The sequence below is a fragment of the Melopsittacus undulatus genome, chromosome 7 (assembly GCF_012275295.1).
Source record: "Melopsittacus undulatus isolate bMelUnd1 chromosome 7, bMelUnd1.mat.Z, whole genome shotgun sequence".
NCBI lineage: Eukaryota > Metazoa > Chordata > Aves > Psittaciformes > Psittaculidae > Melopsittacus > Melopsittacus undulatus.
This window is the reverse complement of record NC_047533.1, coordinates 26584837-26600210: the sequence shown is the minus strand read 5'-3', so window position 1 is coordinate 26600210 and position 15374 is coordinate 26584837. Positions and strand designations below refer to the sequence as shown.

Here is a 15374-nt window from a genome sequence, read left to right as displayed (position 1 = left end):
GAGAATTGAAGAGGTTAGCAATTTTTTATCTCATTTAGGCAAGATTAAAAAAAGATATTACATAGCAGGTAGCACCATGGTGGTCTGTCACTAACATATTGCTGATCTAGCAATAAATTATTTTGCAGACTTTCGATTCTAAATAGTTCATTATCTAATTTTCACCAAATTATATTCTGTAAGCAAAATATGAAATGCTTCAGATAATAAAACTCATAAGACATTTGATTAAAGCTAAAGCCCCAGTCCTGCATTTGCTTTTTAATATGTTTTCCCTTGAAAGCTATTAAAATCAACAAACCTGTTCATTTAAATTGGGCACAAGCAAACATGTGGATGATAATTCTTCCTGGTAAATGGGAGATCTTGGGCTGGCTTTAAGTTTTGTGTCACTTTTCAAACAGTTCTTGAAAGACTGTAGTCTACAGAAAGCATTTTAGGGTCATATCTCAATTTTGAGTATGCCTAAAAGATGTTGCTATAGATTAGGAGCTGATCTGGAAGCAGTCCATACAGAGGGTGCTCTAAATCTGATTCTGCTCTTGAGAGTTTGCTTATTTAAAACAAAAAGTAGCACCCTTTAATTACTTTTGAGTCATTTATGCTTTTTTCATATGCAAGCTAGTTGTGTTGTATGAATGATTTATAGAAGTCTTCTCTATCACAAGTAGGAAGAACAAGAATGTTTTAAAAGGATTCTCCTCACTGAATTTTTTCTTAGTGTGCTTCATTTCAGAGTATACAAATATATCTGAAGAGCACTTTTTAGCAGTTTATTATACTGGTGTTTATAAAAATCTCCAGAGAGCCTCTCTGTTAACATACTAATGTGTTTTTTTCCTTTTGTAGCTGACATACTTGGACTTTACTTTTCCATTGCCCATTCAGTTTCAGTATACAACTTCTTTTAAATGGGGTCTAAGTAACACAAAGAAATAAACACAACCAAAAAAAACCACAGAAAAAAAAACAACAAAAAAAACCAAACAAAATCCCCTTATGATCTTTCCCAGAGCAACAGGTTAAAATTAATGTTCTGGAGTGTGAGCTGTGAAGTGCAGTGAGCTAGTAATAAGCTAGCAGAACAGGTGTTCATCCAGTACTGCAGCATGCAAACATCTGTATAGGTGAGGATATGGCCTGAATTTGGCCTCAGGTAGAATAACATTGAGAGGTTCATATGTTGGTGATTGAAGGAACAATAATAGGATCTGACAGTGTTCCAGTTTCACGGGCTCCCTTGTACCTGATCTATCCATTGCATCCATGAATCCAGTGATTCCAAATCTAGTTGTGCTGCTTTTAATAAAAGTCTTGTTTTGTTTTCTTTTTCTTTAAGCATTTGACTATCCAAAGGTTGAAAACGGAATACAAAGGCAATAAAAGTAGTAAAAAATACTGTAGTTTGAAAAGCATCTTCAGAGGAACAAAACTCTTTTGCCTAAAAATGGGGGGATGTTTGCCAACTTCCCATCCCCCTTTAAACCTCTCTCTTGGTCAAGACAAACTTCTAGGAAAGTCCAGTGACACTTTGTGTAGAATAACTACTTTGTTCACAGACTTCTAGAGCTTTCTGGCACCGTGTGGCAGAATCTTCCTGTCCCCATCCCTTTTTGTTCAGTATGTAAGTATTATATTAATTTTCAAAGTTGATTTTGGAAGACATTCTGACTTACCTCCCGTTGGTAACACTATGAAGAATTTTAAATGCAAAGAAAGCAGTTTGAAGTCTAGCCCCTTAAGCTAACTTCCTAGTGAAAGTTAGCAGAAATGGGTTTTGCATTGGTTGCTTGGAAGCTCTTCAGAAATCTGTGGTAGTATTTTCAAAAGTGACAAGTGATTCAGTTGATACCATTACAGTCCTAAATTACTTCTAAAGCATATATTAGTTGCATGAATGCAACTACTTGATGCCTTAGACATTAAATGACTAGAAATATGGAAGTCTGCTCTTTCATATCCAAGCTACTGCCTTTGCCACAAATATAGAACAAGGCCACGAATGTTCTTACTTTCCTCTCACGTGTATGTGTCTACCTGATACAATGATGCCAAATGCAGTTTGAATTGAAAAATGCATTCTTCAGAAAAATATTTTTTTTTTCTGTCATAAATTTCCCCTCCTTGCCCTGCTTTCAGTCCCTCCCTATTTTATCCCTTATTTCTGGTAGGCAGCTGAAGGATTCTCCCAAATCTACTGATTTTTTGAAATGGCTTGAAATTGCAATTGAAACAACGCTTGTCCTTAGGTTGCATATCATGATAGTTTTTGTTCTTTGGCAGTGGTGCTGGATGCTTTTGCAGATACACAGTTGTCTATATGTAACATTCATTAATTGACAAAACTGATTTCTGTGCATGTGTTTTACTATCTAGTCTGGAGTGTTTGGATGCTTGAATGTAATATTTTTTCTTGTTTTTGTTTTTTTTTCCCTTCCTTTTTAATTAGGCTGACAATTAATGCTGAATGTTATCTTCAGCTTCATAACTTTCCTATGGATGAACACTCCTGTCCACTGGAGTTTTCAAGCTGTAGGTGGTAAAATACATTTTTGTTGGTTTTGGGTTGGGTTTTTTTTTTCCCCTTTACATTCAGGCATTATATTTCCTTAAATCCCAGCAGCAAGAGAGCAAGGGTTAACATTTTAGAGCCTTGTAGTGAAGAAAAGAACTGACCTATTTTTATTTTTTTCATTAGATTTATTGCATTATTTAGTGCATTATTAAATGCAGTAATGACTAAGTTGAATTTCATGCATTTCATTTAGGTGCAACTTTAAAAATAATCTTATTGCTCAAGAGTCTGACGCAGTGCCCATTCCAGTTAATGGAAATCTATTACTCTGGAAGAACTTTATTTTTTATGCCTGCCAGACTTGCCAGCTTTGAATTAGTTCCATGTGCTATTCTTAAAAGGAAAAACAAGATCTGTCTTCTTCACCTTTTTCCTGTAAATGCTTAATCAGTATAAGAAGTCCTTCTTTCAGTGGGACTTACTTATGTGAGCAAGAAAGACAACTTTCAGGATTAATTTCTTTAGTATAAACTATGCTAAAAAGAAATAAATCTAAGGGGATTGTGCTATTACTGGCAAAAGAAACCCAAACCACCTGAAGACAGCTAAATGACTTATTCGTAAATGTGAAACCTAACAGGCAATGAAATCAAACTTCAGTGATTCTTTTTAAATTAATGTTTTCATTTAATACTTTCTTCTTGAGTGCTTCTGGCTAAATGAGCTTTGGTAGCTCCATTGATTAAGTAGTTGTGCAACACAAGCGAGTCTCCCTTAATTTCGTTTCTGTCTTTTTACAAGATAATGTGGGGTAACATGAGGCATGTGAAAATCAAGAAGGTTGCACTTCCTTAAAGTTGAAGTACTGAATAGTGAATCAGGCCACAAACATTCATTCTGAGAGTAATAGACAAAGAATAAACATTAGTAGGAATTTTATAAACATATGTACCCAAGCTCTTTGTGGTCTTTCAATGATAATGAATATTACATTTGTGTATTAATTCATAGTGATGATTCTGAGACACTTTTTCTGTCAGTTCTAGAATATTGCATAGATACTTACTAAATGTTTGTATTTACATAATTTTTTATTGATCAGGTATTTCTAGCTAGGCTTGGTACTGAGGCTAGAGGTTTTGTGGTTAAATTTTACATGTATCGGGTGGACTGTACATTGGCTTTCTGTTTGATCTACTTTATGTATAGTCATGGTTTATAAACAGTTTGAAAAGTTTATAAACAGCTTCAGAGATTACAAAATATGTGTTGGTATGCACGGTGGCTGAATGCTTGATTAGCTCTTTTTATTCTAGATGGATATCCCAGAAATGAAATTGAATACAAATGGAAGAAAACCTCAGTTGAAGTGGCGGATCCAAAATACTGGAGATTGTATCAGTTTGCATTTGTAGGCTTACGAAATACAACTGAAATTTCCCATACCTTGTCTGGTAAGGCAAGGTGTTAAATGTTTTTTCACGTAATATGTGTGTAAAACAAGACTAACAGATGAAGGTAGAACTGAAAACCATTCTCAATGTCATGTATTTTTTTTTCTAATTTATAGGTGATTATATTATTATGACAATCTTCTTTGATCTCAGCAGACGTATGGGGTATTTTACTATTCAGACATACATTCCTTGTATACTCACGGTTGTTCTTTCATGGGTGTCATTTTGGATCAATAAGGATGCAGTTCCTGCAAGAACTTCTCTCGGTAAGAACATATTTTTTTCAACCTTGAAGCGTCTGGCACTCCCCAGGAATACAAACCTGCAGCAGGGAATAAATTGAACACAGTTTATTCCCCTTCACATTGTGACCATTGGTCACCCTTTCTCTTGAACTGCAGAATTAAGAGTAGAAAGATCCTGCTGTGGTTGCACTGTACGGCTTAAGGAGGGAGTGTTGAGAATGGAAATCTGGAAGTCCTGAACCAAGCCTTGTGGATGTGGTGGTGTTCATATAAATACACTTTCTTCTCCTTTGTGTTCATTTTGTTGTCTCTAGGGACTTGCAATATGGCAATCATTAGTCTGACAAATATGATTAAACTTCAGTTAGCATCATGGAATGAAGGATGTCATTGCTACACAAGCAATAACCATGAAGGTTTTGTTCTTTTTTTTGGTGGTTTGGGTTTTTTTGTATGTTTGTTGGGGTTTTTTTTTGTGGTATTGCTGTTGGTTTTTTAATAACAGAAATGCTTCAGTTGTTCTTCTAAGCCCAGGGTAGGACAGAAAATTTGCAACCAAAGTTGCACTTCAAGCAGTTAAGTATATAACTCAAAAAAGCTTGTATCACTGTCCTGCTTTTACTACAGATAGCAATGAAGTGTGTTGCAAGTTCTGCTACAGAGATAATTCTGTGTTAGTGTCATCTGGCATGTTTAACATGGTGCCAGTCTCCTACATTTGACTTGAGGATTTGTGTGCTGCCTTGAAGAAGAGTCGTACTCCCCATGTAAAGAATGCTAGATGGTGTGTGGAGTGTAAAGATGCACAATTACAACTTTGAGCTTAGAAGTGATAGGTGTTTTTAGTAAAACTGGTGATGGTAGTATGACCTGTTCTGGGAGAAAGATCAAGAGCTGAGACTGCATCTTAGAAAGTGAGAGAAGTGTGTTACTTTTTCTCATCAGCTTATAGGATTGTGAACGTACCATTCCCACTTATTAGGAGTGTTTCCTATCAGAAGAGTGTGTCCAGGTTTTAACTCCCTGACTTTCCCACTGAAACTGGACCCCTTGCAGTAAAGCCTGCAAGATTAATGAGTCAAACAAGAAAGTAAGCAAAATAGCTCAGTAGCCTAATGAAAAGGTAAGGGGAAAAAATCTGAGTTTTGATTCTTTATGCTATTTAAAAGTATTGCAAAGTTTACAGAAGAGAGCCTAAAATCTTGTGTAAATAAGTTGAAACAATAAAAAAATAATTTCAAATCTTAATTTTTCAATTTATTATAAGATTTCTTTGACTAATCATTGGACATCACTGTGTATGCCATCTGGAAAGACACTAGCTGTAACAGGAAAAATTGTATTGGTATTCTGTGAGTTCTGTATCCAGCTTGCTCTTTTTACAGAGGGTTTTGTTTTTTTTTCTCAATGCCACAGAACTTGCAAATTTGCCTTTAATCTCATGGTTTAGAGAATTTTCATGCTCCCCCTTCAGCAGTACTAACCTTTACCTATTTGAGATGTACTACAGATCACAGAATCACAGAATCCCGAGGGTTGGAAGGGACCTCGAAAGATCATCTAGTCCAACCCCCCTGCAAGAGCAGGGTAACCTAGAGTACATCACACAGGAACTTGTCCAGGCGGGCCTCGAATATCTCCAACGTAGGAGACTCCACAACCATCCTGGGCAACCTGTTCCAGGGCTCTGTCACTCTTACAGTAAAGAAGTTCTTCCTGATGTTCACATGGAACCTCCTATGCTCCAGCTTACACCCATTGCCCCTTGTCCTACCACTGGATATCACTGAAAAAAGCCTAGCTCCATCATCCTGACACCCACCCTTTACCTATTTGTAAACACTGATGAGGTCACCCCTCAGTCTCCTCCAAGCTAAAGAGACCCAGCTCCCTCAGCCTCTCTTCATAAGGGAGGTGTTCCACTCCCTTCATCATCTTTGTGGCTCTGCGCTGGACTCTTTCAAGCAATTCCCTGTCCTTCTTGAACTGAGGGGCCCAGAACTGGACGCAGTATTCCAGATGCGGCCTCACCAAGGCAGAGTAGAGGGGGAGGAGAACCTCTCTTGCCCTACTAACCACACCCTTTCTAATGCACCCTAGGATGCCATTTGCCTTCTTGTCCACAAGGGCACATTGCTGGCTCATGGTCATCCTCCCATCCACCAGGACCCCCAGGTCCCTTTCCCCTTCACTCCTTTCCAGCAGGTCAACCCCCAACCTGTACTGGTACATGGGGTTGTTCTTCCCCAGATGCAAGACTCTACACTTGCTCTTGTTGAATTTCATCAAGTTTCTCCCCGCCCAACTCTCCAGCCTGTCCAGGTCTCGCTGAATGGCAACACAGCCTTCTGGTGTGTCAGCCACTCCTCCCAGTTTAGTGTCATCAGCGAACCTGCTGAGGGTACACTCAGTTCCCTCATCCAGGTCGTTGATGAAAATATTAAAGAGCACTGGTCCCAGCACTGACCCCTGAGGGACTCCACTAGTGACAGACCTCCAGCTAGATTCTGTGCCATTGACCACAACTCTCTGCCTTCTTCCTTTCAACCAGTTCTTGATCCACCTCACTACCTGATTGTGAAGCCCACACTTTCTTAGCTTATCTATGAGAATGCTGTGGGAGACAATATCAAATGCCTTACTGAAATCAGGAAAAACCACATCTACCTCTCTACCATCATCCCTCCACCTAGTCACTTCCTCATAGAAGGCTATAAGGTTGGTCAAACATGACTTCCCCTTCATAAAACTATGTTGGCTGTTCTTAATAACCCCCTCATCCTTGATGTTTACAATATTGTATTTACAGCTCCCTGCAGTTAACTCTGAGCTCCTATTGTATGAACATGCAGAAGCCATTGTTTGACAGACTGAAGGATGACTTTTCTCACATGTAGATGTTCTGGTGGAGAATACTAGACAAAGCAATTTTATGGGGAATAATGATAAATTAAGACAAGAAAGCCAAAACTAAGCATGGTCTGTCATGGCAAACAGTTGTGATGCTGAGGTCCTTGTGACAGCCCTCTGTGTGCCTTTTGAATAGCAGAGAGGACTAGTAAAGTCCAGGTGTCCTTTTGTCTTCTCTGAACAGAGGTCAGTCAGGGAAATGCTGTGTGTGACTTCTTGCCTGGAGGCTGTGCTGGGGTCTGGTATGCTGAAAAGGTTTGGGCCTTTTTCTTCCATGTATGTTGAAAGATCCTGGCAGTTTGTGGTTTCCCAAAGCAAAAGGTTTGAGATGGTTAAAGGTATTTAAATGTTTAACTATGTGAAGAAATGCCTAATTGATTTTCAAAAGCATCTAGTGGGAGCCAATCACTTTTAGAAAACTGTGGTTACCTGTTTGACCTTTTAGGCACATAATTTCATTGGGAAATCTGCTGTAAAATCACCACTGCTTTCCTGCATTCCATGGTTTGATTGAAATGCCACAGACAGCTTTAGAGTGGTGTAACACATTTTTTTTTGCAACAAGTCTGTGCATATAAAAAAAACGAATAATTTCTGTGTTCAAGTATTGCTTTCCGAAGGAAAGATCACATCTTAATTTTTGAGACTTCTGTGAAAAAGGCTTTGCTTCTTTCTGAAGCATCAAGTACAAGAAAAATTGTTAATACCTTCTAAATATTAAACCAGTGAAGAAGAGGGGTATAGTTGAGATTCTGAACACATCTCTATTAAGGCCAGCTTGTTCTTTTAATTAACTTGTATGTAAGTGAATCAAGGGAAATGTTTTCTATTACTTAAGACACAGTATAGAAAAAATACCTAGTAACTTGAAGAATGAGACCAGAAAGGCCACGAAGGTCATCTAGTTTGATATGTGACATGTCAGAAGCAAACAATTGAAAGTGTTATTCCTTTTCCTTGTGTTTTCTGAAAGTTTGAAATCACTGATAAATAACATATCTTTTTTTTCCTTTTTTCTGAATGTGTCCTTGTGTACATTTTAATCTTTCAGGAACCAAAAGACTTTTTTTGTATTAATAAAATTTGTGTGCTTATTTGTACCTGTTTGTATCTGTTTTATGTGCACATTCTTTAACAGATTTATGAAATTACACAAGCTTTCTCAATGTCATTGTTTAATGGGTGTGTTTTGAAAATGGAGGGATTTAAACTGAATGTGAAATGTGCTGCCTTCTGTATGATCTCATGATGGCTGCTGGATCCATAGAGATGAGTTCTTGCAATAGCACTGTTGTGTTTGGCTATGACCAGCAGTGACCTCTGCTGTGGCTCAGTCATTGTATTAATGAATTAAGGGACAATTTGAGGATTTTTTGTTACAATATAAGTGGATCACTTATACACTTCCCTCTTGGCTTTTTTCTTTCTTTCTTTCTCAAACAGGCATTACAACAGTGCTGACCATGACAACACTGAGTACAATTGCAAGGAAGTCACTCCCAAAGGTTTCCTACGTGACAGCAATGGACCTTTTTGTTTCAGTTTGCTTCATTTTTGTGTTTGCTGCCTTGATGGAATATGGCACATTGCATTACTTTACCAGTAACAGAAAAGGAGACAAAGGAAAAGAAAAGAAGACAAAATCTAAGCCATCAGTAAGTTTAAACAAACAGAAGGAAAAAAATCAGATTGCTATTTATTGTGGCACTAATTTTGAGGGACTGTTCTTAAATAAAAGAGCTAATGTTCAAACATAATTAACACTAATTTTTTTTGTCTTTTCTTTTTTTACAGTTGGGAGGTTGTACTAATTTTGTGTAAATACTGATAACGAACAAAGGTTTTGGATCATTCTGCTCGTAAGCCTAAGCTAGAGAGCAGTTTGCTATAATATTCTGTGCTTCCCTGCCAAGCCCCTGTTAATCTTCCCATGAGGTGTGTGCCTATGGAGACAATTCTGTCTGGCATATTGCTTCTGCAAACAACATCTGAGAGGGAACCATAGATAGCATAGATTATAGATAGCATAGAGAGGGTAGCAGTAGAGATAATGTAAATGGACTGGAGGTGTAAAGATTAGTTTGGATTCACACCATGTAACTCGGTTCTTACCTCGCTGGCTTTTCAACATAAAAAATGCTTATTATTGGTCAGTATTCTGACACCCTTCCACTTCAGAAATCTACCTTAACTATTTTTTTTTGGTGTTTGTTTGTTTGTTTTTTGTTTGGTTTGGTTCTCCCCCCCCCCTTCTTTTTCACTGCCATATTTCTTTCCGATGAAATGAACCTTCTGCTTTTACAGGTTGATGTTTGAATTCCTACATATCTCAGGAACATGTATTATTCCAAGTATAATATATACAAGTATGTATTTTAAGAAGCCTTCTGTTCATGTTGTAAGAACACTGGAACTTCCAAAGACTCTATTGTTGGAAGCCAGTACAAATATTTAAAGCTAATCTTTAATAAAATATTGAGGTAAAAGTGTTAAATAACTTATTCATTGAAACACTAGTCTTAGTATCTGAGGCTTGATTGTAGTCATCTTTTGGAGAGAATAAGAAGAAGGACAATATTATAAAGCCCCTTGCAGATAATTTCATCAAAGGAAGCTGAAGAATAGCTGAATCATAATATCAGTTGTCTTTTCTGACTGAATGCTGTGTAAGATGAAAGAGAAATAAAAATTAAATTAGAGAAGCCCAGATACACAAATGCAGAAGTCCTGTTGCAGCCCATGTTCCTTCTGCAGCTAGTGTCAAAAAGCACAGGTGCACCAATTTTGAGCAGCAGTTCTGTGGGAGACTGTCTTATGGGGGCACTGCAGGGCTGCAATGGCATAATAAATGAGAGCCCTTGTGTTTAATATGGTGAGCTGGTTTGAGTGGATCGGATACCTCATCAATGTTTTCAAATGTGTAAAGGGTGGGTGTCAGGATGATGGAACTAGGTTTTTTTTCAGTGATATCCAGTGACAGGACAAGGGACAATGGGTGTAAACTGGAGCATAGGAGGTTCCATGTGAACATCAGGAAGAACTTCTTTACTGTGAGAGTGACAGAGCACTGGAACAGGTTGCCCAGGATGGTTGTGGAGTCTCCTACATTGGAGATATTTGAGGCCCGCCTGGACAAGTTCCTGTGTGATGTACTCTAGGTTACCCTGCTCTTGCCAGGGGGGTTGGACTAGATGATCTTTCGAGGTCCCTTCCAACCCTTGGGATTCTGTGATTCTGTGTCTTTGCAGCAAACCTAGTGGTGAAGGGTTAATACTGCCCTATGCAGCTTTGGTCAAGCATCAATGTGATCCTCAAGGAATCCAGCACAGCTACAATAGCTGGAAAATGGAAACCTCAAACTTCCCTGTTAGTGGTAGAAGCAAATGTGGGCACAATGGAAGGCATGGAAAACATAGGCTTTGGCAAGAGCCACAGATGAGTAATGAAGGTAAAAGATAACAGAGACTGTGGAGATTTGGGGAACTTCCAGTGTTAGTACAGCAGATTCAATTTTAGGTTGCTGTTGCAATGAGGTCTCAGCAACACTTAGGGAACAGGAAGTGAAAAGAGCCTACTCTCAGCATGCACAACAAGGAGAAAAGAAGGGAGAAAATACTACTTATTCAAACCAAGGAGCTATTAAATATCAGCTGCTGGCAGATCAAAAGCCACTGAAGTGGTTTGCAAGTATACTCTACTGAATGGAATAACAAGACTTTCCAGAATCTGTTCACACATCAGCTGTTTATGCAATAATCTACCAAATGACTTAAGATTTTCAGTGCATGTCACAATTTAAAATGTATGAAAATGGGGGGATAGAAATTATTACATCTGTTGATTAAGATTAAAATTAACAACATAATATTCCAAACACTGTTTGGTTGTGGTTTAGTGTCTTCTTAAAGCGTGCTTGTTTTTTCTAAGTAGTTGAAAACCAGCTATATTTTCACACAGAATTCTTTAAACATGTTTCACCTTAAGACCATACTAGGTAAGAGATTACTGTAAAAACCAGGGGAATTAATATACTTAGATGCAAGGATTCTCATTTTGTAAATAGGTGTTTTTTTTGGGGGTGATTTTTTGTGAAAAGCTGTAAATTTTTTTGTTCTAACTAGAACAATTAAAGAAGCCATCTGATTAATGGGATGTCATACAACTACAAATCCTTTTTTCCCCCCCCCATTTATTGTTGTCAAAGACTTGACTTCATTCTTTTTCTCTTGTAGTTATGGCTATGTAACTCAAAAACACAATTTAATTAAAATAGTTTAATTCCTCCTGAAGAGTTCTCATTTACAGGTATTTTTTCCCTTGGAAAGCTTGCCTTACATTGGTCTTCTATTTCTATTGCAAAATGCAATAAAGGCTTATTATTCCATGATCTGATAGCAATAACGTTCAATAAATGATCTTGTGAAAAAAAAGTGAGATTTTACAAACGATTACAGCAGTTTTATCTTGCAAAATATGTGCTGGCATAATTCAAGAAAGGTAGTAGGAACTGGCTTATGTAAATCCACATTAGTAAGGATAATGAGTTTAGGCAGGAAAGATAAAACTTAATTAGTTGCGGGTTTTGTTCTGATCATCATTTCACTTGAAGTGAATGCATCACCTATGCTATAATTCAACAGATGATGGCTTTCTTTTGTACATCTGTTAGTGTTAATACAGAATAACTTGGATTTTGTCCTAACAGAATGTATTATAAATGCTTCTCACTCTATGTGGAATTCTATCTACAGTATTAGTAGGCACGTACATGAAAAATCAGCATGTACTACTGTATCTACATCTTCGTGGCTTTTTGTTTTTAAGTCTCTTCAAATTGATACAGGTCATTTTCTTCTTGGTATTTTTTCCCCTTTCTCCTCACGTTGTCCCTTTCTTGCATGTTTTATATATTCCCTGGAAGTGGTTAGGCCTATAACATGGCACTATCTTTCTGCCTCTCTCAGGCCACCTCTTCAAACCTGTAATGTAGTAGTCAGCTTAGGTCTGTGCTGGCAACGTGAACAATTAAAAGCAGTACTGTTATTTTTCCTCCTTTTATGGTGTTTTTGAGTTGGGGATTCCTGTTTTACCCCATTAGTAGAAATGAATCATGCTACAGATCTTACATTAGCAGAACCAACAGTCAGAAAAATATTGTAAAACCAGAGTAGGCTTTACTATTATAAGCATCTTTTTCCCTACATATCTTCAACAAAATAATGCATTTGTAAGTTAAAAAAAAACATTGAACTTACTTTTAATATTTTGTAAAAATAAGCCCTGTTTGTAATACTTCAAATTAGGATAGAAGCATGTAACTGCTGTTTGTTGTTATTGTTGGTATTTTAGCATAACTGAAAAGAATAATGAAGTTCTTTAGCATGATAATTAGCTCCCTAGGTCATTATGTCTAAAAAAGTATTGAAACAGCAGCCTGTGTGAAACTTCCTCTGGTAAAGACACTTATTAATCAAAGCTATTGAAAATGCTGTGCACCCTGCACTGCTTTAAAACATCACCCCTTGGGACAGAGGGTGAAATGTCCCTTCAGCAACAGAATGCCTCCTTAACAATGTATAGAGATCTGTGTGCTGGCCAGAGTAATTCCATGGGAGTGTGACAACAGGACTCTAAAACATAGCAAGAACTGAAATTGTCTGGCTTCCTGCTTTTCATATTTTTTCACTGCCTGTCATGTATAATTGTTCAAGAGAGATTCTTCTCTACACCTAAATACTTAGTTAGTTCTTCTGACTACATCCTTTCCTGCTGCATTTATTCCTAACATGACAAAATATGGAGATGGTAGAAAAGAGAGAAGACAACGTAAGAGTAGTGTTGATGTAAATTCTGTCTTCTATCTGAGATTTTGAAAGAGATGCCAAAGATGGGGGGAGTTGAAAGAAAGAGGATTATGGATTAGTTTAAAAAGGCTATATGGTTTAGAAAGGCAAAAAAAGACAACTAGAGAAATAGAATATATTTTGAAATATTCAGGAACACAAGCATGAAGAGTAAAGAACTGCAAGGAAACAAAACAAAAAAAAGGAAAAAGATAGGCTGTGATTGTGCAAGTAAAAGGGTGGTGAAAAGGCAAAAGTAACAAGAAAGGGAATAGCAAACAATATATATGCTAGGCCATAAGGCACCCATATTTTTTCTATGAAAATTATTTATGAAATTTAACATCTATTACACCGAATTTTTACCAGATTGCAATAAGAGTTATTTTTAAGGAAAGTGAAAGATTTAAGATCTATATTAATCAGCTTAGTGACTCAAATGGTGCTCTCCCAAGGATTCTTGTGTCTTAGTTTCTAAAGGCAGGGCATATTGCTTAGGGATTTAACATTAGAGGGTGTTATAATGTGGCCTGGCCTTGTGTGTTTCTTAAACTTCACCAGTAATGTTGTACTAACCTTATTAGCTGCTTTTTGGTGAAAATGTGTCTTCCAGAAACACCTTTACTCTTGTTCAAGACTATAAATGTTGGGGAATCATTATTCCTTCGATGGTGATGCTTGTAGCCTGCTTGTAGACTTGCCTATGCCCCAGTTGTCAAACTGTGGCGAACTTCACAATGTTTGTTTATGTTGTGTAGATGGGATCAGCTAATTCCATCTGTGTAACTAATTATCCACTATTCCCAAATCGCAGCACAACCCCATTTTTACTGTAGCAGGTGAAAAATATCTCATGATCATTTGCCAGCATGAGCTATCATAATTCGCAAAGCTCCCTAAACCGCTTAATATCAGAATTACTGTATAATGTGCTGAAGGTGCTAATGGAAAGCCTATGGAGGCTAAGAATAAGGGGAAATAAAAAAAGAAGCAAACCAACCACCTGCAAAATTATATTTTTCTTTTTTGTTTTTCTTAAGAAAGCACCTGCAATCGCTGTTCGACCTGGATCAACACTAATTCCAATTAATAACATTAATCATCTCCCTGAACGTGATGATGATTATGGATATGAGTGCCTAGAAGGGAAAGACTGTGCTAGCTTCTTTTGTTGTTTTGAAGACTGCCGCACAGGATCTTGGAGAGAAGGAAGAATACACATCCGAATTGCAAAAATTGACTCCTATTCTCGAATATTTTTTCCAACTGCCTTTGCATTGTTCAATCTCGTTTACTGGATTGGCTATCTTTATCTATAAGTTTCAGAGATTTGACAAACTCAGAAAAAAACAGTCAGTAACACTTTTCAGTGAGCAGTCAGGGATTAGAGCTGGTCCAAAATGACTCACATTGTTTGGATACTTAAAAAAATTTGAAACAATGAGAGGACATATGGTGATGTGGTCTCCCTCTTGTGATCAACTATAGAACTGATACTGGTATTTTGAAGAGAAGATACAAATATCCCTGAGATTTAACTTGCCTAAACATGTACATATTTTTGTCCAGCTCTAACAAAATGCAGAGTCAAGAGGCTATGTTATTTAACTGGACAGTTCTACATAAGCTTTCAATTTTCATTCTAAGTGATAATGCAGATGAATTTTGTAGCATCTCTTACACCTTTACAAAGAAAGCCTTAAAAAATGGGATTAATTATTCTCATCCATTTCATCCATAAGGTGATGATTTTATTAATCCTTGATTTAAAAAGTTGAAAGGGAACATTACTATTTTTTCAACTAGCCATTTGTTCTCTGCAGTATGTTAAAAAGAGTGATTAAGTCATAATTAATCACAGTGATATTTATACAGAACACAGAGATTAGAGCAGTGAGAAATGGATATATCACTAAAACCCCAAAAGTAATTCTGAGCTTGTCTTATCCTGATTATTGATGTAGGCTTTTGGCTTTCAACCTTAGATTACATGTATGTTTGTGCTCCATCTGCCGTTACTTCTCTGTTGTGATTACCCAAAGTTTTCCAAGAGGGCTACAACTTTCAAAAATTTCTAGCCAGCTGCCATTGTTTGCTCATTTAATGGAAACCAGAATGATGTTGGCTGTCCATGTTCTCCCCATTCTCTTCTTTGTCTGATTCATACTCAAGGCCAGAGAAAAAGTCATAACACTACATGTGGTAGAATTTGTATCATCAGAGTTTGGAAAACCTGTATCACTACTGTGGTCACACAACAGTATTCAAAGCCACTATGTTAAGTCTCTAGCCCTAGGAGTGTAGTGTGTGACCTGCTTCACTTTGCATATGGTATCAATTTGTGGATTCTGCTTGTTACTGCATATGCTGCTCACTGAGCCAAAGCCAAATGGTATGAATTTAC

At 37.3% G+C, this 15374-nt stretch overlaps 1 protein-coding gene across 1 annotated transcript in view; it reads left to right on the top strand.

Moving 5' to 3' along the window:
• Positions 1 to 14289, top strand: part of GABRG1 (gamma-aminobutyric acid type A receptor subunit gamma1) — a 57003-nt gene extending 42714 nt beyond the window's left edge. The window contains exons 5-9 of the mRNA XM_005149100.2: positions 2450 to 2532; positions 3832 to 3969; positions 4086 to 4238; positions 8571 to 8782; positions 14011 to 14289. Coding sequence (XP_005149157.2) covers positions 2450 to 2532; positions 3832 to 3969; positions 4086 to 4238; positions 8571 to 8782; positions 14011 to 14289 — 865 coding nt within the window. The remainder of the gene's footprint in view (positions 1 to 2449; positions 2533 to 3831; positions 3970 to 4085; positions 4239 to 8570; positions 8783 to 14010) is intronic.
• Positions 14290 to 15374: the final 1085 nt, after the last annotated feature.